Here is a 21279-nt window from a genome sequence, read left to right as displayed (position 1 = left end):
ATGATCTGCTTAGTGACCTTGCAAGAGGTTTACGGGGAACAACGAAAATCACAGCAACACAAAGTGACTACTTGGAGCGAGGTTAGAGCAATGGTTTTATGGTGCGTTTTATCTCGGAAGTCTACTAGTTTGCATAGCAATTGTGCTGCGGAAAGTCCTAGCTTTTCTCATGATGATTACTCAGAATGAATTAAACTTGCAGGTATTTGTAATTCACTCCATCTCGTCATTAAGTGAAATAGAGAGCAGGGCGTCTCAGAAAGTCTTTCTAAGCAGCACTTTGACACTTTTCCCCCAGACACATGAAACATGATCTAAAGAAATGGAATATCTTAATCAACTTTAATGAAAGCAAATTACATATTGCTGACAGTGAGGCATTACTAATTGAATACTGGATTTCACTCAGAATCATTAGCTTGTTTGAAGGTGATATAACTTATAGCTGACACACTGTGTGTGTGGTATAAAGGAACAATTCTGCAGAAAATCACAGTATTTTTTTCAAATCCTTCCTTCCACTTGGCACTTCTACTGTCTTTACTAATATCAGAATTTTAGTAAAGCAGCGCCAAGGTATTAGATCTCAATGAGTGGATGTTTTTTTTATCTATTGCATCATATACTATGAAGTATGCTAATTCAGAGGTTTTCAAAGTGGGAGGCGGGCCTCCCAGAGGGGACTTCATACAGTTTCAGGGGAGGCTCAGTGAATTTAAGTGAAAATATATTACATTAGTTATCAAAAGAAGATCACATAGAATAGCCTAAATGTGTGTGATTTGGTTAAAGGGAGGGTTCAGAGATACAGGAGTTTGGGGGAATTTAACTGTTTTTCCACTTTCCCAGAGTCAAAAACTAATAAATGCCTTATGACAGACCTTTTTTTTTTATATGTTTGGTGAAGTCGGAAGCCAAACGGCAATATTAGGCTATCTGGGCTCAATTGTTGAGTGTCTATAGGATAAAAAAAACAATCATAATGCATCCAGGAATTGAGCAAAACTAAACAGGTGAACTGTGTTTTATTACTGTGCTTACATTAATTGTTTGCCTTCATACATCCGTCCAAACTGTTACAGGTTTAACTTTTATCACCCATCAAAGGAGATGTACCAAAATGTCCATTATGAATGTAAACAACAAACGTGGCTATCGTTAGCCCTCGCAGCTGTCAAGCTAGCAGCTTGTGGAAGATGACGCACATTGAGTGCATGAACAGAGTGCGTACGGGCAGGCCGAATGAAATGCGAAAATGAAACAAATATTAAAAAAACATGTTTTTGAAGAAGATTACCAACCCTAGCTTTAACATCAGCTGGATATCTTGGTTGTGTTGATCTCCAGGGGTTTAACTTCTCATCTTGCTGCAGTGATGTAGAAGTGTACTCCACGGTGTGTCAGTTCACCACGACATAATTGCTGGATGTGGTTATAGGTGTAATATTTCTCTCGTCTCTCATCTACCCAGCAAACCTCAATAAATGGCGCTTTGTATGCTCAAAACTCAAATCAGTCCTCATAACACACAACTAATCAACTCTTTTTTGTCTCTCATTTCTGCTTTAACAGAGAGGAGCTGATGATCAGTTCATCCTTTGACTCTCTGGAGGTTCTCCTGGACTCGTTCGGGCCCGTCAGAGACTGCACCAAAGACAACGGAGGCTGCAGCCGCAACTTCCGCTGCATATCTGACCGAAAACTGGACTCCACCGGATGCGTGGTGAGTCATCTCTCTCTTTTATAAAACCTCTGGCTGGAAGCTGCCATACATTAGCTACAGCAGCAGAACATGACCTTTCCCTTGAATGTCCATGTAAATCAAATTCAAAGTGCTCTACAGTATACACTATAATCCGTACAGCTCCTTTCATGATTGATACAATTCGAGACACTGAAAGCCTTTACCTCCAACACTCAGGCAGATCCAAGCCTTAGGGATTTTTTTGATCCGATGCCCACTTATATGGCCTCTTCACTATCAGTTCATATTCTAATGTTGAAGGAATATTCTGTTTTGGCCATCAGTGTTTAAGTCCATCTGCCTGTATAAATATTCATGAGCGTATCTGCGGGCCAAGATGACCCATATCAAGGACAAGCAGCAGACCTGCACTCAGTAATGTGTCTGAGTGGACAGTTTGACTTCGCCTCTCGTCTCATACGCCTCTTAGGCCGACAACACATTCATTACCTCCAGGTGGTGCTTAGCAACCAGGAAGTGTTGCAGCCAGGTTTGTTTTCGTCTCCATCTGTCGGGGACTCCAGCAACACCGTTCTCGTTATTTGCAGAATCTTAGCGCCGTCTGCTAGTCTTTTGCTTCTCCTAAATCCTCCCCTTTTTCTATTGATAAGCCGTCAATGCACAAACCCCTAACAATTTAATTTCTTTTCAAGTACTTTGACGCACTTGAGTTGAGCCTTTTCAGGTGGGCTGGGGAGATGCTATTTATGCAATCCAGTATGCTTCATCCTATCTCCCATAATGCACCTCAAGGAGAGGGAAACAGCTTGTGAGATGTTTTTAACGGGAAAATGTTTCATTTATAGATTAGAGCATACGCATGTATTTCCAAGCAATTATACATGTAGGTGGTATGGTAAACATTAGCGCGGAGGATGTAAATGTTACTCTGACAGAATGCAAAAACACATGTGGTGCAATTAGTGGTTTCTCCTTTCTCTTTCATCATCATCTGACTTTAATCACAAAGTCTTAAGGCTGGGGGCTAAAAATGAGTATTCTGTACACTGTCAAACATCATAAAGGAAAAAAATATCTTTTCTCATTAACTCAGGGTAAATATGTTTTATTAATTTCAAGTTAATTCAACTTTTTTTTTATTTTTTAGTTGTCTTCAAGCCTTTCGACTTGAAATGATGAGTTGAATGAAAGAACTACTGAGAGTCGGCTCAACTCATTAAATTAAGTTTCTAAAGAAACATGATCAGCATAGTAGCAGACTTACCAGTATGCATTCTTTGACAGTAAAAATCCACCTTTTCTTATAGTTCGAAGAAAACATACGTGATGGAAACTTGCTGTTTGTCTTTAGCGCATGTTAAAGGGATAGTTTGGGTGTTTTGAAGTGGGGTTGTATGAGGTACTTTTAGTCGGTGTGTTACCTACAGTAGATGACGGTCGGCACACCCCAGTTTGGATAAACAGACAGGAGTTAACGCACAGAACCAAAGTAATGTACTGCTGCAAAACGTATTTTAGCCACCTAAAAGAAAGGCCCACCTAAAAAAATCAATATTGGTTTAAGTGTACGCTATATTTAGAATATGTTTGCCGGTTTATCTTGCTGTGAGACAGCTATACAGTCTATGTTTCTGACGGGGAACTGAAGCTGTTATCTATGATCTCGCCAAAGCAACCAGACTCCACTGAAACCTGTTTCTCCAAGCTGGGGGCGTGCTGACCTCCATCTACTGTAGATAAAACACTGACTATGGATAAGTACTTCACACAACCCCACTTCAAAACACCTGAACTATTCCTTTAAGATAAGTCATGGTTGTTTCTTTTCATGATGATGTAGTACAATGACTAACAGTGCTAATCATGATGAAAAAGGAATATTGAATTCAGTCCCTACCAAACTACACAAATTTAACAAAGTCAGTGGGAACATCCTTGCATTTTGTCTTTGTACTAATTCAATAAGGAAGTGGCTTCAACAGCTTATCAACAGCTTCAACGGCTCCTCATTTATAATAAGATCTCACCCTTCAAACTGAGAAAATGTAAATGTAAAGGAAATGTGTCTGTAACGCTCGCCAATGTGACAGAACAGTTGTTGATTCAACTTAATATCTTTACTATATTTAACTTGTTTTCTCAAGTTCAGTTAACTAAACTCTGATAGTTTTACATTTTCAAAACTCATAGGATGAGTTTGAACTAATTATTTGACCTGAGCAGCAGGAGAACTTGTTTTTAAGTTGAACCACCTTAAGGTGATTGATAGAGTGGATGCAGACAGTTATTGTGAGCAAAATGTGAAGCTAATTTCGCATAGCTTGCTTTTCCAATCCTGGTTATTAGTGAAATGGGTGAGATGATTTTTTGAGTATTTGTGTGATCATGAGTGACAAATCCCCCTGGTAATGATACATTTTAGAGGGAATCAGTTGAAAAGCACGTCATCATGATCATCATTAACATCACGAGTATAAACCATTAACGTTTCCGATGTGGAAAAAAAGTTTCTTTTATCTAAATGTAGCCAATATAATTTGTTTATGACAGGGCTCCTCTCATCCACCTCCCACTTCCAGGATGGCCCAGTTTTAATGCAGCGTTTAGAAAAAATCCAATTTATCCCTGATTGATTTGATGGCCAGTGGATCCAACGGCCACATAGGGCAACTAGTCCATTTCTATCAGTCATTCTCTCTGATTCACACTCTCTGGAATTAATTACTTTCACTCACCATTAATTAATTACTTCCATTCTCCGTTTATCAGACAATGTGCAAAGTTGAACATGCAGTATAAGAGTCTACAGCCATATCATGGTTCAGTGAGGCTGTACTGTACTTATGCACAGCAATGCTTTGAGCTAAATGCTAACGTCTGCATAGCAAAACGCTCACAATAACCATGTTAACAAATCAAATTTGTAGTCGGTAATTTTGCCATGGTTACCATCTCAGTTTAATGTGTTAGCATGCCAGCGTTTGCTAATTAGCACCAAACACACAATCCAACAGAGGCTGATGGAAATGTCATTACTTTTGTGGATATTTCTTCATAAATCAAAGTATTGGACCAATTGACCTGATGCTGGATGCTAGATGAACAGTCAGTCATTAGCATTGATTCTCTGGTGACCATGGAAGTCTGTACCAAATGTCATGGCAATCAGTCTAATAGTTGCTGAGATATTGTATTTTAGTCTGGAACAAAGTGGTGGACCAGACGGTCTCACAAACATTTGCATCCTTTAAAGGGAGCATTCGGGTGTTGATGATAAATCTAGTCCATTGAAGCAATAAATTCCTCAGTGCCTGCTATATTGACAGAGAAAGCTAAGTTCTTCCGCCCAGACAAAACAACAGCCCCATGCTGATTACCCAGAAAAATACAAGCAAAAGTTTGTAGTTCTCCTTACCACCAACTAATACTTCACTGGATGCAGGAAGAACAACAGGTTTTGCAACAGGAGAATTCAGATTTCTGAGTCAGTATAGCATGCACTGAGGAATTTATTGCTTCAATCGACTACATTTACTATCAACACTGATTGGACATCCACATATAAATTGGCAATTTTCTCTTTTAAGCCCCACTTAAATGTGTCTAAAACAGCTTCATAACTGTCAACAGTGACATTCAGGCCCCAGCAGATTGGCTCTTTATAGACTAATTTTTGTTTTCGTCAATCTGCTGCTACTTCAAGTAGAATCTTGAACAGCTACAGTACAAAGAAGCTTCTTAAATATCAGCCGTTGGTACTTTGCTGATGCAATTAAGCATCTGAGCTTTTTGAAGGAAACAAATGCTCCTTGTTTATGTTCCGCAGGCTTGTAAATGTAACAAACAAATGCATTACAGCTGCCCTAAAAGCGCTGGCCATTCACCGGCTGGTCTATCGCAAATATCTCTGTTGTTAGCAGAACTTGTTAGTAGGTATGAATTGGAGCCTGCGAATACTGTCCACTATCTAAAATTGCCTCATACCCAGTCTGATAGGAGTCCACTGTTGCATCAACATTGCACCGGAATGTCGGAGACCAAAATATCCATCCAATTTCCGTCTTGTATCAAGAGATGACAGAGTTGAGATTTCTAACCAGGGCTTTGAAGTCTCCTGGGCATTGGATATGTGTTACTTAGTTAACACATTCAGGGTTTTTTTTCCCGGAAAGCTTAAAAAAAACTCCAGATATTTTGTATTGATATTCTTCCTGTACACATGATGATTACTAGATGCTTTTAAACAACAGCTTGTATTCACCAGCATCTAGAAGGCGGCTTCTTTATGTTGCAGTTTGTTGCAAATCCTTGCCAAAAGCGTACAGGAAAAAAAAAAAAAGAAATCCAATTTCTTCTCCCTGAAATTAGTCTCGCATGGATCCAAAAAGAAAGAGTAAAGAGATTTCTTGCCAACGCTTTTGAGGTGTCATGAGACTTTTCTTTTTGTGTTCTCTTCTATTATTTATTGTCCTGTTATATTTCCATCCCTGTGAGCATGCCGGAGAAGACTGTGATATTTTTCTAAGAACATTTTGCGGAACAAAAGAACAAAGTGAATGTCTGTACTTACTTACAGTGCTTACACTTTAATGTTTGTTTTCCCATCATTTGTGAACGTTCACTGAGCTTCACTGTAACCACAAATGAACAAGGAATTCATCCCAGGAATAAATCTATGATTTCACACTTCAGTAGAGCCTCATTGAGACGGAGATGGACATCATGTAAGACAAGATGGGAGATGTGATAAGGGCTTAAAGGGGTTTTCAGAGAGACTGGGAAACACGTTTCAGAATAGATTAGCTGTTAAATACATGTTTTGTAGAAAAAGCAAGCTCAATGAAATTATGTGCAGGACATTTTTTCAATGATGATGTAGGCTACTGTATTTCTGTGTGTGCGGAATAATTCTCTGAACACGTTAGCTAACGCTGGCCGTCAAGTTTTGTTGGCTTGTTTTTTAACAATGGAGGAAAAAAAAGTATTAACACAGACTTATCAAGAAGAAAGTCTACAATAACAGTGAAGCGTTTCAGAGATGGAGAGAAAATGTTACTAATAGTTTAGCTGCTGCTAACCGCAGCCAAAAACTCGCGGCTACGGTTAGCAGAACGCTAAACTATGAGCAACATTTTCTCTCATCTCTCTAATAGTTGAGTCTTCTGCGTGGGCGGTGAGCTCACCGCCGTGGTGCAGCAGCCCTGACGTCTAATTATAGTTAGCAGAAGGCTTAGCTAAACTATTGGCAACATTTTATTGTTTTGTTCTTTCTCCATCTCTGAAACGCTTCACCGATTATTGGAGCTCGCTAGAGCCTCCAATCACAGTTTGTCAACTCAAATGTATGCAGTATCGATTCTGGCACCCAACAACACAGCAAGATAACATTTTGACTACTCTGAAGTGATTCAGTCTTGTTCCCCCAGCTAACACCGTGACATAATCATGACTTCGGCTTTAAAAGGGTCTGTTGTTCTAAACGTGCTCACTCGGATCACATTAGAATAAGGCAAATGTTCTTCATTAACACAAAGTGGAGGATCCGTGCATTCTGTCTTGTTTATGATGATTTCCACCTGGTGAGGCTCACCAGTCTGTCAGTTGGACTGATATCTGAAGTGCACTTTGCAAGAAGTCAGCAAGTACGTCTCGTACCTTATACATGTGTAAAAATATATTAAAGCAGCAGTAGGCAGAATGTTTTTGTCATCATTGGGCAAAAATTCCATAATAACCTTTCAGCATATTGTAATTCAAGCTTCTGCACCTCATCATGGCTTTAGAAAATCTAGCCTGTGACGGGAGACTTTGGCCAATCACAGGTCATTTCAGAGAGAGAGCGTTCCTATTGGCTGTTCAACGGCGGCAGCTGTCAATCACTCGCAAACTCTCATCAAACGGTCAAACTAGGCAGCACTGATCAAATATGAATCAATATTCTGTTAATGTAATGCCTATTTCTCACCTCAAATGTTATCAGAAACATCTTGTAGTGTACTGCTTAGCTGTAAAATCAGAAAGTTTGCTCCAGCTCGGCTCTGATTGGTTGTTTTCCTCCGGTCTGTGAAATCTTGCAGATGCCATTGGGAGTGCCGGAGGACACAGGAAGACACAGACGCACATGCTTTTTTTCAGATTACCTGTCTCCTGCACTGTCAGGACATAGTGACCGTTTTTATAAAAATAACTTTTTTTAATAATATTTGCTCCACTTCTACGCACTGCAGCTTTAAGGGATGAAATTGCAAATATTGGGTGAGTCTGGTATTTAGGAGCTGTACTGCCTGGAAATGATCTGCCTGTGGAGCGGGTGCAAAACACACACATATTTAAAAGCCACAAAACCTTCTATCTAGGGACATCCAATGGATTAGTTAAACCGAATTTAAAGAAAGTTATTAAAACAAACCAACTAAAAACAAAACTGGATATTATAAAGTGAGCAGGAATAACAGCAAACTCAAGGGATCGGGAGTCGTGTTTTTTTCTGCTCAACGGCTCATTATACTTCATTTTTACGAACTGCATGAACAGGCTGGTAATTGGCTGCCTTTACTCCGGTATCCTAATGAGACATCAATCAGAGCTGTCCCGTCCCCTTCTGGGGAGCTTCTGCTGGACTAGCTGCTCTGTCCCACTGCAGCTATCTCTCTCTCTGTTTGTCATTTCCTTTATTGCATCTTATTATGTCCTTCCATTGCTCATTTTCATCTCCTGTTTTTGTTCCTGGTTTTTATTTTCTGGTTAATGGCTCATATATATCAGACCGGCAATACGTCATCCAGAGTAGGCTTGCATAGCCACGCCCCCTTTAAGGGGAAAACAATCCTAGACGGTAACAGAAGAAGTTGAAACATGTCTCCAAACTTCTACTTTAAACGAACCGGTAATAGTGAACACGCTATGCCGAAAAGTTGCTGTGTAGTTGGTTGTACCAACAATAAATCCAAAAAAACGCTGATCTCCGATTTCTCTAGCTATAGACCAGACCAGCATGGTGTCATTGCCGAGGCTGCGCTCCCTTTAGGGGGAAAGAAGCTCGCCGTAACAGGACAGAAAATGACGAAAAGCTGTTGTGTAGCGGGTTAACCGAGGCTTTCCCACTGACATTTGAGGCACATACGATACGTGAATATTCACTATCAGTGTGCTAAATGGCTAAATGATGCTGTGACAGTGACTAGCATGTCTAGCTAACTTAAGCTTGAGTGGGAGGCTGCAGTAATACAGTAATACATTAACGTTATAGCAGCATCAGACTGTCCTCTCCAACTAAATCTCTGCCTGTAGTTCAAACAGTTGGCTGTTAACACGTTGGATATTTACAGATATAACTGTGCCTAATGGGATTCAGTAAAATATGTAGAGATGTCTGGATAAGAGATATCTGGACACTGTGTTGGACAGGGGACGACTGAAGGGACATGGCGGTAAGGTCACAAAATAATTATTAGACATGTGTATAAAACAAACGTTTGTTTAACAAGAGATGAATGCATACAAACTTGTCAAAATTACAATCCAAACATACGTCAAATTGCATTTAAGTCTATGGAATTCTTCAGTTTTCTTTCCCCCAAAAGGGGGCGCAGGCGGCCTTGATGTTTTGCATAGTATGTGCCGGTTTGATGTATGACTGTATTGGAATTTACTGAGCATTATACACCATTTCCTAGGTGGAGTTTGAACTGAGGCCTCAGTAAATGTTTTGAAACCCTATTACTTCCTTAGCGACTATCTCTACGTACCAATCTTTTTTTAAGCTCGGTGATCTCATCCCGGCCGTGGACTTGCATTCTTCTGAGCTCTCCTTCATTTGCCGAATCCACCTAGAAGTCAGCCCCAGACGCAGCTGCTGCTGCTGCCTCAGTAAATCAGACAGTAATTACACGCAGATAGAGAGCACAAATTTAATGGAATTGGCAGCGCAAATTTGCCCCCGCACTTTTAGTTATGTGAATCTGGCCCTGAATGTACACAATTATCAATCACAAAGGAGATGTAGATTGGGAGAAGCAGGTGGAGTTGTGAAAGCTTCTAATAGAACTGGGATGTAGATTGTTATGTGAGAAGATGGCCATACTTGTTGGATATTTGCTGATTGAATTGATTGTGATGTCCTATCCTTTAAGAATAAGCTTACCACAGTTCCTAAATTGATAGGTATTGCATTTGAATGAGACATGTCATTGTAGTGCTATTTATTTAACGACCATCTCTCGGCGTCATTGCAAGTCATCGATCTTCACCCACGCATACATAACACACACATCACGGTGCTGTCCGTCACCGTAGAGGCAGCGCTCCCAGCTGCCGCCGCATACATTACTGTGTGTTTTAGTAATTATCTTGTGACTGTCGAGCTTATAAATGAGCCTCTCATCCGTCTAATCAGGGTGGTAAACTGGCTGGGCCCCAGCTCTCTGATTCCACCCTAATCAATTAACACCTTGTCTGAGTCCGCTACTGCCAGTAGCTGTCCTGTCTGCGTTTAATATCTTTTCCTCGTGTGAGAGCGGGCTGATGCCGGCGGTCGGCGCTGACTGACCGACCCAATCCCGTCTCGTCTCGCTGATATATTGCACACCTGGGGAGAGGCAGCGCTGCGGCGCCTGTGGGAGCGAGAGCATAATAATCACAGGATGATTGTGAGATTAATTAGCTCCGTCTTGTCACTTTTTCTCCTCTGCAAAATGGTGGAAAACAGAAAGGATGTTGTTAACGGAGCAGATTTGCCACCGGGATGGAATGAGGAGATAGGTTTGCAACGTCCAAATGGCTCATACAGTGTTTGTGGGGCTTGATTTATAAACCTGCAGTACACAAGACATGTGGATCATTGCTGCTGTTTAGTGCATTTTGCAGCAGTTTGTGTTGTTTGTGTGCTCTATTGAATTATACTATGGAAAAGGAAAGGGTTGTGTGTACAAACTACAGTATGGAACGCATGATTAACGCTGTTGTAGTGATGGTACAGCGAGGCCTCTGGTAGTTTGATTCCAAGTCTTGTATTCAAACTAGAGCTGTCAATTGATTAAAATATTTAATCTCGATTGATCGCATGATTGTCCATAGTTAATCGTTATTAATCGCAAATTATTCACATATTTTTTATCTGTTCAAAATGTACCTTAAAGGGAGATTTGTCAAGTATTTAATACTTATAGAGTATGAGTTGAGTTGATAACATGCTTGCTTTATGCAAATGTATGTATATATTTATTATTGAAAATCAATTAACAACACAAACAATGACAAATATTGTCCAGAGACCATCACAGGTACTGCATTCAGAGAGTACGACAAAAAAAAAAAGAAGTACTTGTTGGTACTCTTCAGTAAAAAATCTTTAGAAACTCATCATCTAAACGATAAGTGTTTATTTCTACTACTTGGTACACTCGGTAATGCCATTTCAAACTAGATCATGTCACCTTTCATCACAGTCCACATCAGCATGATGCTAGTCCGAATTGCACAAAAAATAATCACACAATCTGAAGTACAGGTGATATACAACGCTACAGCAGGAGCCTTTTTTAATAATAATTCTGGACAGCGCCATACTGTGAGCTGCAGGCTGAAGCAGTTCCTCTCGCCACTTTGTATTGACGTACTCCCCTTAGGCAGCAAAAAACAATCTTGACTGGGATCACATTTTGGGACACTAAGCAGCGTTGAGCGGAGTCAATACCTGGCAGAGATATGGCGAGACCTCAGCCCTAAAGAGGAATAGGAGCACATTAGATTGTCACTACTGATGTTTTCTCTCCTCGGGTCATTGGATTTATGGGAGAGTGTGTTTAAACTCCGAGGGTTGGTAAAAGCATCTGCTGAAGATCACGTACTGTAGGGGTTCATACATATTGGACAGTTTTTGAATACAATTTCTTTTATCTTTTTTTTTTAATTCACAAAGTAGTTTTCACTTGAAATAACATGTTAGTATCTAACGAAAAGGAACACAATTGATTTTAGATTCTATCAAGATGAAGCCAGGGCAACTGTGAGGGTAACATGGTTCAGGTACAGATATAAATCTATATTCATTTTATTTGTATCACACTTGCAGAAACACACAATGCAACGTGGTTAACGCTGTGAAACAATTGGGCAGGTTTAGGCAACAAACCTAAGGTTGCCTAACTAAAAGTTAGAAAAAAGATCATGGTTTGTGTTGAAATAATAACGTAAGGTAGCGTGACAGCGAAACATTACAGCATAACGTAACAATGTAACAACGTAACGTAACAGCGTAACGTAACAGCGTAACGTAACAACGTAACGTAACAGCGCAACGTAACAGCGTAACGTAACAATGTAACGTAACAGCGCAGCGTAACAGCGTAACAGCGTAACAGCGTAACAGCGTAACAGCGTAACAGCGTAACAGCGCAACGGTATCAAGAAGCCGAGATCCACTGCCCATATGTTGGTATTTGATGCCTTGGGAGTGAGACCAGGCTGTTGAAAACCTACCTTACCTGCCCAATCTCTGCCCAATTGCTGGAGGCTGTTTGCAGCCTGACAGGAATACTGTAAGTATTACTCTGAAAAAAACAACAACCTGCTGTGTAAGTTTTCTCTAAAAAAAAAAAAAGACTATAAGTACTATATAAGTACAGTTAACATTTTCCTAAAAATATGCTAGATGTGAAGTGTTCTTTGTAGTATATGTAGAAATACAACATTATTTATCATAACGTATAAGGTCCCTATCACGGAAACAAAGCATGCTTTTAAGTAGGGTTAGCACATTAATAATTCAGCAGTTTAGTTTGGTTATACTACCATTATTTTGAAGTTTTAATGTGATTTGAATAAATATACTGTATGTAAATGTTGGAATATCTTTTACCCAGAGGTGTTGTGGGATTTGTGGTATCTTTTCAGTAGTAAAATGTCTTTACAAAACTATAAATGAACTATAATAAACCGAAGTGGAGAATTTCTGCTGAAATGTCTCTGCATCAATCATTTACTGAACTGTAAAATGGGTGAACCGAAAGTGCACAATTGTGAGCGTTTTAAAACATTCAAATTATCAAAAGCATATTTACAGTTGTTGCCAGAGTTTACGCCTCTGAGCAGCTGTGAGATTCCTCTGCTGACTTGTTTCTCAGTGCACACCAGAGCTGTTATGTGTCTAATGTAGCAATCCCTGACCTGCATTTGACTTTGACTTTGTAACCTCAGATAATCCTGTTGAAGAGTCTAGTTCCTCATAGACCAAAGAAGAGACAGCCTGGAACACGGCAGACAAGCTTCAACCATCTCATTAGTTCACGGAGCTTCAAACCTAAACTCAAACGTCAGCCTACACTTTCCGCACAGTATAAATAATGCTTGTCTTTTTAAAAGTAATATGTAGCTCCCTTTTTGTTAGGAATTCTGCTCACAGTAACTGTTTTTTTTTATTTAGCAAAAAGTTTTTTAAAACGTTTTTACCACTAATTTACACAGGGAACCTTCTCTGTCTGAAAAAGGTAAATCACACATTCTTTAAGTCTTTAAAGTTCAATAAATAACTTTTTGAAATACTTTGTGACTAACACAAAAGAAGACAGATTTTTGATCATTAAAGTTTTAGATGTGTCAGATTCAGTGATACTGACTCGACTCCAGCGTTCAGTAAATGAAATGGGTCTTCAGTTGCAGCGTGTCCATTTGACCTCGAGCGCTCTCCCTGTTGTTCTTTTTGCACTTTGCTGTGAAGGAAGTGAAAGGTCTTACTTAATGTCCAAGCTTTTCTGCACTCCTCTTACTCACCATAACATCCACAGGAGACCAGAATGAGAAGCCGAATGCTCTGGGATAAGCTGACCTTTGACACGCACACTGCTTATCTCAACACTTTGGCCTGTGCAAAAAAAAAACTCTCTAAAGACAATTTACTCTATTTGGAAACATGAAAGGAAATTTTAGAATAATGTTTTAGGCTACAAAATGTGATTCTCTAACAGACCTCTTCAGAAAAGTTTCTCTGTGAACTCCTGTGGGCTTCTCTCTCTCTCTCTCTGTAGTGCGGAAAAACCTTTTAAGTTCTGCCAAATATATCATCACGGTTCTCTATTTGATGTATCACTCAATAAGCTTTTTTTGTTATACATGGCCTTGATATACTGTACATGGTTATACAAGTGCTACAAGAACTGCTCTACTTGGCCATACAGTAAAATACAGCTTTTTAAAAACAAGCCTGTAATAAGCAGGCAAATGTCTAAAAAAGTCTTTTTTTGTTTTACTAATTCTTCATTTGGTTATTTATCACATCCCCTTTTACATCAAAATAGCATTTCAACATAGGTTGACAGTTTCTTTTACAGTAGTTTACGATACTTATAAGGTGTTATATATCCAAACAATTCAACATAAGTATGTATACAAATTAGGGCTGTCAAAGTTAATGTGCTAATGACACTAATTTAGTCAGTTTAAAGGTAGCTAGAGTGAAGATAATGGCATCATATGAAACTAGAAAACCTAAAGAATCCATTGGTACCAACCATGTCAACTAGCTTGTCGAGAAGGAGGCTAAATAACACTACAAACTTACGCTAAATTTTGGTGAGGAAAAACTGGCGTGGCTATTTCCAAAGGGGTCCCTTGACCTCTGACCTCAAGATATGTGAATGAAAATGGGTTCTCTGGGTACCCACGAGTCTCCCCTTTACAGACATGCCAACTTTATGATAATCACATGCAGTTTGGGGGCAAGTCATAGTCAAGTCAGCACACTGACACACTGACAGCTGTTGTTGCCTGTTGGGCTGCAGTTTGCCATGTTATGATTTGAGCATATTTTTTATGCTAAATGCACTCCCATCTGCGGAATTTTAATGTTGTGTTGATTTTGGCGGTCCCTGTGGACAAAAACGGTAGTGTTTCTGAGCACCAGAGTCCATTTAGAAAACCTAGAATTTTACTGCAGCGATACGGCCTTGGCCTCCAGCAGAGTCGCTCCCAGCAGGGACCGGTGGCGGCACCGACGACAGGCATCAAGAATAACTATAGCCAATGTTCTTGCTGATGGTCTCGTTTACTCATGTAGGTCGTATGCAGGCGTCAGTATTACACTGAGACTGTTTCATAACCAGTTAAAAGTTCCTCACAGAAACTTTAAAACCACCTGCTCCCATAAGATTTGTCCCAATGCAGTCGTCTACTACACACCAATGTTGACTGTTGATAGGAAATGGGATCCAAACAGCGGTCTCCCATGTCCAAGTCACATACTTTGACCAGCATGGACACACGACTCCTGCCCAAAGACGAGCAGTGCTTGATAGTTGAACAGAATCTGAAACCTCCTCCACCCACACACGTCTGACGTCAGATGTGTGGATGTGTAAGAGTAGCCGGGGTTTGAACTCTCAAGCTGTATTTTTTTCATTCATCACACGTTCTTCCATCAATTTTTTGCAGTGCAGGGCCGAGCGTAATGCCACTAATGGTTTCTAAGAGACTATAAGTGTTTGCCGTAGTATCCCCATTTGTACCACTCAGCAAGCCAAAGAAGCGCAAAAGACAATAAGAACGTTTGCTTCATGCCTTTAGATGCGGTTGAAGGACAAGTCGTGACCGAGGTTGCTTGAAGCATACTTAGGCCTTAACAACGGCATGCCGCTTTCCCTTCTCTGCTTCTGAAAGACAGACTTTCGCTCAGCCACAAGAGGTCCTTTTCAGGTCCACGTAAACATAAGTTGCTGTAGGCGTTGGAACAAATAAGCAATGCTGTCATTTTTCTTGCAAGGCCAGTCTCTAAATGAAATAATACAACATACAGAGCTGAATTCCCGCAGGCACAGGCATGGAAACATAATAAGGCAGTGCTATACAGTTGAAACCCTGAAGCTATACTTTTGATATGACCTTTTCACTGTCAATACACAAACAGGAGAGATGTCAACAAAGTAAGAAACATAGACACAATTCATTGGAAGGATTTTAATATACCATGCATGTATAAATGATAAGAATATATAAACTATAATAAAAATGAATAAACAATAAAAGTAGAATATGTTGAAAATATATTACATTGAATATTTTTTTATTTAAAATATATATTATTTGTATATTATTATTATATATTAAAATATTTATTCATGATTAATTGCAGGATAGTCCATAGTTAATCGTGATTGATCGCAAATTAATCATACATTTTTTCATCTGTTCAAAATGTACGTTCAAAGGACATGTGTGAAGTATTTAATACTCTTATCAACATGGGAGTGGGCATATACTGTATGCTTGTTTTATGCAAATGTATGTATATATTTATTATTGGAAATCAATTAACAACACAAAACAATGACAAATATTGTCCTCAAACCCTCACAGGTACTGCGTTTAGCATTAAAACATATGCTCAAATCATAACATGGCAAACTGCAGCCCAACAGGCAACAACAGCTGTCAGTGTGTCAGTGTGCTGACTTGACTATGACTTGACTAGGACCCCAAACTGCATGTGATTATCATGAAGTGAGCATGTCTGTAAAGGGGAGACTCATGGGTACCCATAGAACCCATTTACATTCACATATCTTCAGGTCAAAGTCAAGGGACCCCTTTGAAAATGGCCTTGACAGTATTTCCTCGCCAAAATGTAGCGGAAGTTTAGAGCATTATTTCCTTCATGACAAGTGAGTACCAATGGATTCTTCACTCTAGCTTTAAAACTGAACCCGCTACAACCTTTGAAAGATCAATTGCATTAATGCGTTAAAGAAATTAGTGACGTTAAAACGAATTTGAGTTAAAGCGTTATTATAGCGTTAACTTTGACAACAATTGGCATTATTTATTTCTGTTAAATAAATCAAGAACTTTTATAGTTTCTTGATGAGAACCCTTTGTAGAATGAGTAACACTTTGCTAGTGAATGCATTACTTTGCATTACAAGTCCCTCAATCATTGTATTTCTGCACCGATCTGCCTATCGGACAGATTTGAAAAAAATGCATAGCTTATCCGACTTCTCTCGCAGGGATTTGTCGCTTTTTGGCAATGGCACAGCACTGATTCCCTTAAGCCTCAAAAGCACTGCAGGAATTTATCTCCATTAAGAAACAGGATTAAAAGGCATGGTTGGTTCAAGGGGTTTTCCAGAGCCGGCTTTGTACTGCTAGCTTCTTGTACAGCAGAGCAGACAGTACTCTCACTCACTGTCCAGTTATTAAATGGTCTAAGATGAATGGTGATGACTTTGCCTTCAAAGACCCTTTTGCTAGTGTCAGTGGATGTTCATTATTTAGTGTCCTGTGCATCATTTGGAGATGAAATATGCCCTTTCCAGTTAGTTGCAGATATATACTGTAAACGCCACACGAGCAATTTTCACTACAGATTCTAACAAGATTAACTAGGACATACTGATCAATACAGTCATTTTCATTGTAGTTCATTGTGTTTAATCTAATAAGGGAAATCTGTTCAGTCTCTAAACAGCTTCAGTCTTGAGCTACCTGCTTTGAATTTATCAGCCGATTGAATGGGCGTTATCAGCGGTTATCAGCCTCATATATATGGCTTAGAAAGGGCCTGCTACACCTACTAGTAGGTGGTAGGTAGCAAAAATTAGTCAGCTAGGGCGTTAGCAAACATTAGTTGCCAGATCTTGCGATACTGTGTTGCTGAGACAGAGATAGGTCTCGAACAAAGTTAATTTTCTCCTGATTTGACCGTCGGAAAAAATTACATTTTAGTGTCCGAATGTTTGCAAGATATGTGGCTCGTGAAAAATGGGTCCAATACTTACTTTGGTGACTATGGGGCGAAAGAATCCGTCATAATCTGTGTTCGCGTTCAATTCTCCGATTGGAGTTAGTAGACTTGCCGCTAGACGGCAGTGGCGAACACCACAACGTGGTAGGTGCAGTTTGGCCGGTCCAAAGCATTAGAATGATCGCGATAACCGCTGATAACACCCATTCAGTCTGCTGATAACTTTCGAAAATGGGCACCTGAACACACTCTCTTACCTTCTTTCCTTTGAGAACCTTGTCAGTTGCTCAAAGGTTTTATAATGTGAAAGTCTGCCCTGAGATTGAAAGGTTGAAAGTCCACAATTGAGACCGATGAAGGTCTCTGCTACTGTACACCTGTCTGAACACAGTCCTCTACAGCAATCATTCAAAGCCTTTGGAATTGTGCAACACAACACTTTGACCTGCAGCAAGCAACCATACAGAAGCTTGTCAGTTTGAAAAGTTGCTGATACGTACCACGATTAAACCCCTCAGTGCCAGGTACTTAAGGTTTTTTTTCATATTCTGTATCTGAGGTTGCTTTTGCTTCAAGCCCACAACGCTTTTTGAACTCTAAATAATGTAGAATGGTGTGAAATGGAGGCATGATTTAAAGCTTCATATTTCTGTTAACCTGGAGGGATTGAATCGTAGTGAAGTTCACAGTGAGGTTCTCAACCTTTTCATGTTGTAAAATGCTGTTAGGCATCAAATTCAAAGTTTAGATGAGACTGCGAGATATAAAATAACTGAAAAAACACAAGTATTCTAAACATTCTGTTATGTGAATAAATCACCCACGTTTTAGAAAGCTCCTGCGCTCACTCCCTGCGCCGACGCCTTTGTGCTAATCTGGATTATTTCCTCATTATGTCAGTCATGCTGAGTCATTAAAAGTATTCCACCTTTCACGGCCACAGACTCATTCCAAATAAAACAACCGAGGGGACGTTTTTTTTTAATCAGATAACGTTTTGAAGGATTTGGGGACTATTCACTTGGGAAGTGGTTTTATACAGAGGATTATCAATGATTTACCCAGGATTATAGACCAGATTTGTGGAAATCTCAAGTGATAACAATCCACAGACAAAGACTCTGGCAGGCGCATATTCTTAATGATTATCATCCTACGGACAGCTGGAAAATGGCCCAGAGTTATCACTATTCCGGCATGTCGGAAGCCTATTATGGCAGTCAATATCTCGAGCTATCTGTTGTTGGCAAGCTTCGCTGCAGCGAGCCGTCAATACAAATTCCTCTCAGCCCGCGCCACATATCCACACATGCATTGATTGAGTTCCAGTGATTTAAAGACTCCGTGCTGCAGATGTGTTAGGAGATTCAATGTCTCTTGTGCTCTTTGCATTACAGGTAATAAATCATTTGTCACAATGGCCCCTCACAGAGTGACAAAATCAATAGCAGTTTATCGATGGAGCCGGACCAGGGACCACTCATTCAACAAGTGTCCCCATTCTGTACTGGTGCCACTGCAGATATATAGAACTGGTCCATAGGTCTTTCATTTCTAAGGTAGATACATCGAAGCAGTTATACATTAGATCAATCATCTCCCAGCGCTTATGGCACATTGATTTGAAAATGACAGTTATATGTGGAATATAAATACAATCATTTAACAACAGTACACTGTCCCATTTCTTTAAGAATAAAAACAGGAACATGGTAAAATAATAACCAACTTTAAATGATTTAGGTTCTCGACTGACAAACATTGGTGAGGTCCAGTATTAATGCAGTCATGCATTTTCTTTGTATAAAATACAGAAATACTTAAAGGGTGAGTCCATTATTTTAGTTTTTTCTAGGTTTCTATATCGTTCTTCCCAGTGATGTTCCTTATGTATTCAAATCCGAACATTCACATTTTGGCCGAAGTATGTTTTAGCGTCAAAATGCTATTTTCCCAAGCCCTTCGAAAAACTGTTTCCCATGTGACCTGACGTAGGTTTCTGCATGATGACACTGCTGCATGTACAGTATAAATTCGGGCTGTCAATTGACCAATCGAGGCAGTTGTAGACCAGCAACTCCTGTGTTCTGCGAGGTAAAATTACTGTTTTTGTGAATGCAGTCTGGTGGCATACTTTGCCGTCAGACAACCCTTTCCGAAGGGAAACTGGAGCCCTTATAGCGTTCTCTTCAAAGCCACAAGACTCCATTAACAAAAACAGTAATTTTACCTTGCACGCGGGAGTACACATATAACCCCACTTCAAAAAATCCAAACCAACCCCTTTAAGTTATTTCATTTTTTACTTAGACTCAGCTAGTGCTAGCATTCACATTATTCAGAACTTTATTGATAAGCTTACTTTGGTAACTGCTTTTTGCAAACGGCTGAGTGGGCGTTTCCATTTGGAAAAAAACGGAACAGAACGCAGATGGACCCGCCCTTTAAATAATTGTGTTTTGTGTCATGCAGATGAGTAGTTGTTCAACCTGTTACAGAATAAGACTTCACAACCCCCTGAATCAATATGGACGTATGGTAGTGACTGGTGATAGGCCCTTACTATTCAGTCTGCATAGTAGCAATTCATCACTATGTGCACACTGTTCGTTACACTCAGATAGGCTAGAAGCTGGCAAAACTCTCAACAATCGATACGAAACATGGTATTTTGCATCCCCAAACCACAGATAGAGTCTCATTTAGCCTGTTATGCAAGTTTGACTGTGTTCCAGGTTGTTGGGATCCGCATATCAACCCTGATATCAACCAGTAATGGCATGGTGACATCTGCCCTGTCTCCCTTACGTTCCCTTTCAGCTTCACAACCTCTGTTTCCCCTTGGCCCTGCATTTTCTTTGAACTCTCCAGACCCCGTCATTCCCCATCTCTCCACCAGATGTCCTCACTGTGTTCCCACCTTTCCCAGTCACCTGATCGCCACACGGATTGCCAAATGGAACCATGTTGGACATAGTTTCTAGCATCTAATTCAACCGACTCAGCCTTCTCCCTGCCTTTCTACGAAATGAGCAAACACGTGCGGTGGCTGATCTAGCTCACTATAGCTACAGTAGCATTAGTAGCAAGCATTCATACTTCACCCTTGTCTTTGTAAACTCTATCATCGCTCTACTGTAGTACTTGAGACATCTAAAACAGAGGTCTTCAAAGTGGGAGGCGGGCCTCCCCAGCAGGGCTCCAAACTGTTTCAGTGGAGGCTCAGTGAATGGAAGTGAAAAATAAAAAAGTATTACATTAGTTATCAAAAGAAGATCACATAGAATAGCATCCATTACAGCTACATCTGTGTGATTTGGTTAAAGAGAGAAAGTTCAGAGATACAGAACACTTTCCCAGAGTTAGAAACTAAAAAATGCCTTAGGACAAGACCTTTTTTTATGTATTTGGTGTAATCTGAAGTTATGTCAAACAGCAATATTAAGCTATCTTGACTCACTTGTTGAGTGTCTATGGGATCAAATAACATGATCATGATCCCATAGGCATCCAGGAATAGAGCAAAACTAAGTAAGAGAGTAAGTGAGCGGGCGCCTTTTTCCAAGTTTTGCCTGAGAGGAGGCCCTCAAGTCTCAGACTTTCTCAGTCTCAAACCCCCTGATCTCAAAGACATCTTTTCTCCCTCCAGAGTTCCCTTCTCCTCCATATGTAAAGTTAAAATACTTACTATCAAAATTACTTTTAACCTCTTAGCTTCTCTTCATGTAACCTTTAAAGGGACTCAGAAATTGCTTGGTAACAGTGACACCTGTGGCCTTTAAGTCAGCGACAGTCGGCGTCCGGTCGCTCATGAATGTAATGCACAGCAGGTCAAAGTTGA

General features: G+C 40.0%; 1 protein-coding gene across 1 annotated transcript in view; it reads left to right on the top strand.

The window, feature by feature from the left end:
• Positions 1–21279, top strand: part of astn1 (astrotactin 1) — a 419969-nt gene that overhangs the window by 155937 nt on the left and 242753 nt on the right. Inside the window, exon 13 of the mRNA XM_037788021.1 lies at positions 1573–1723. Within this exon, the coding sequence (XP_037643949.1) occupies positions 1573–1723 (151 nt within the window). The remainder of the gene's footprint in view (positions 1–1572; positions 1724–21279) is intronic.

This window comes from Sebastes umbrosus, chromosome 12, assembly GCF_015220745.1.
Source record: "Sebastes umbrosus isolate fSebUmb1 chromosome 12, fSebUmb1.pri, whole genome shotgun sequence".
In the NCBI taxonomy this organism is placed as follows: Eukaryota; Metazoa; Chordata; class Actinopteri; order Perciformes; family Sebastidae; genus Sebastes; species Sebastes umbrosus.
Note: the sequence above shows the minus strand (reverse complement) of the source record. Positions and strands in the feature narration are given on the sequence as shown.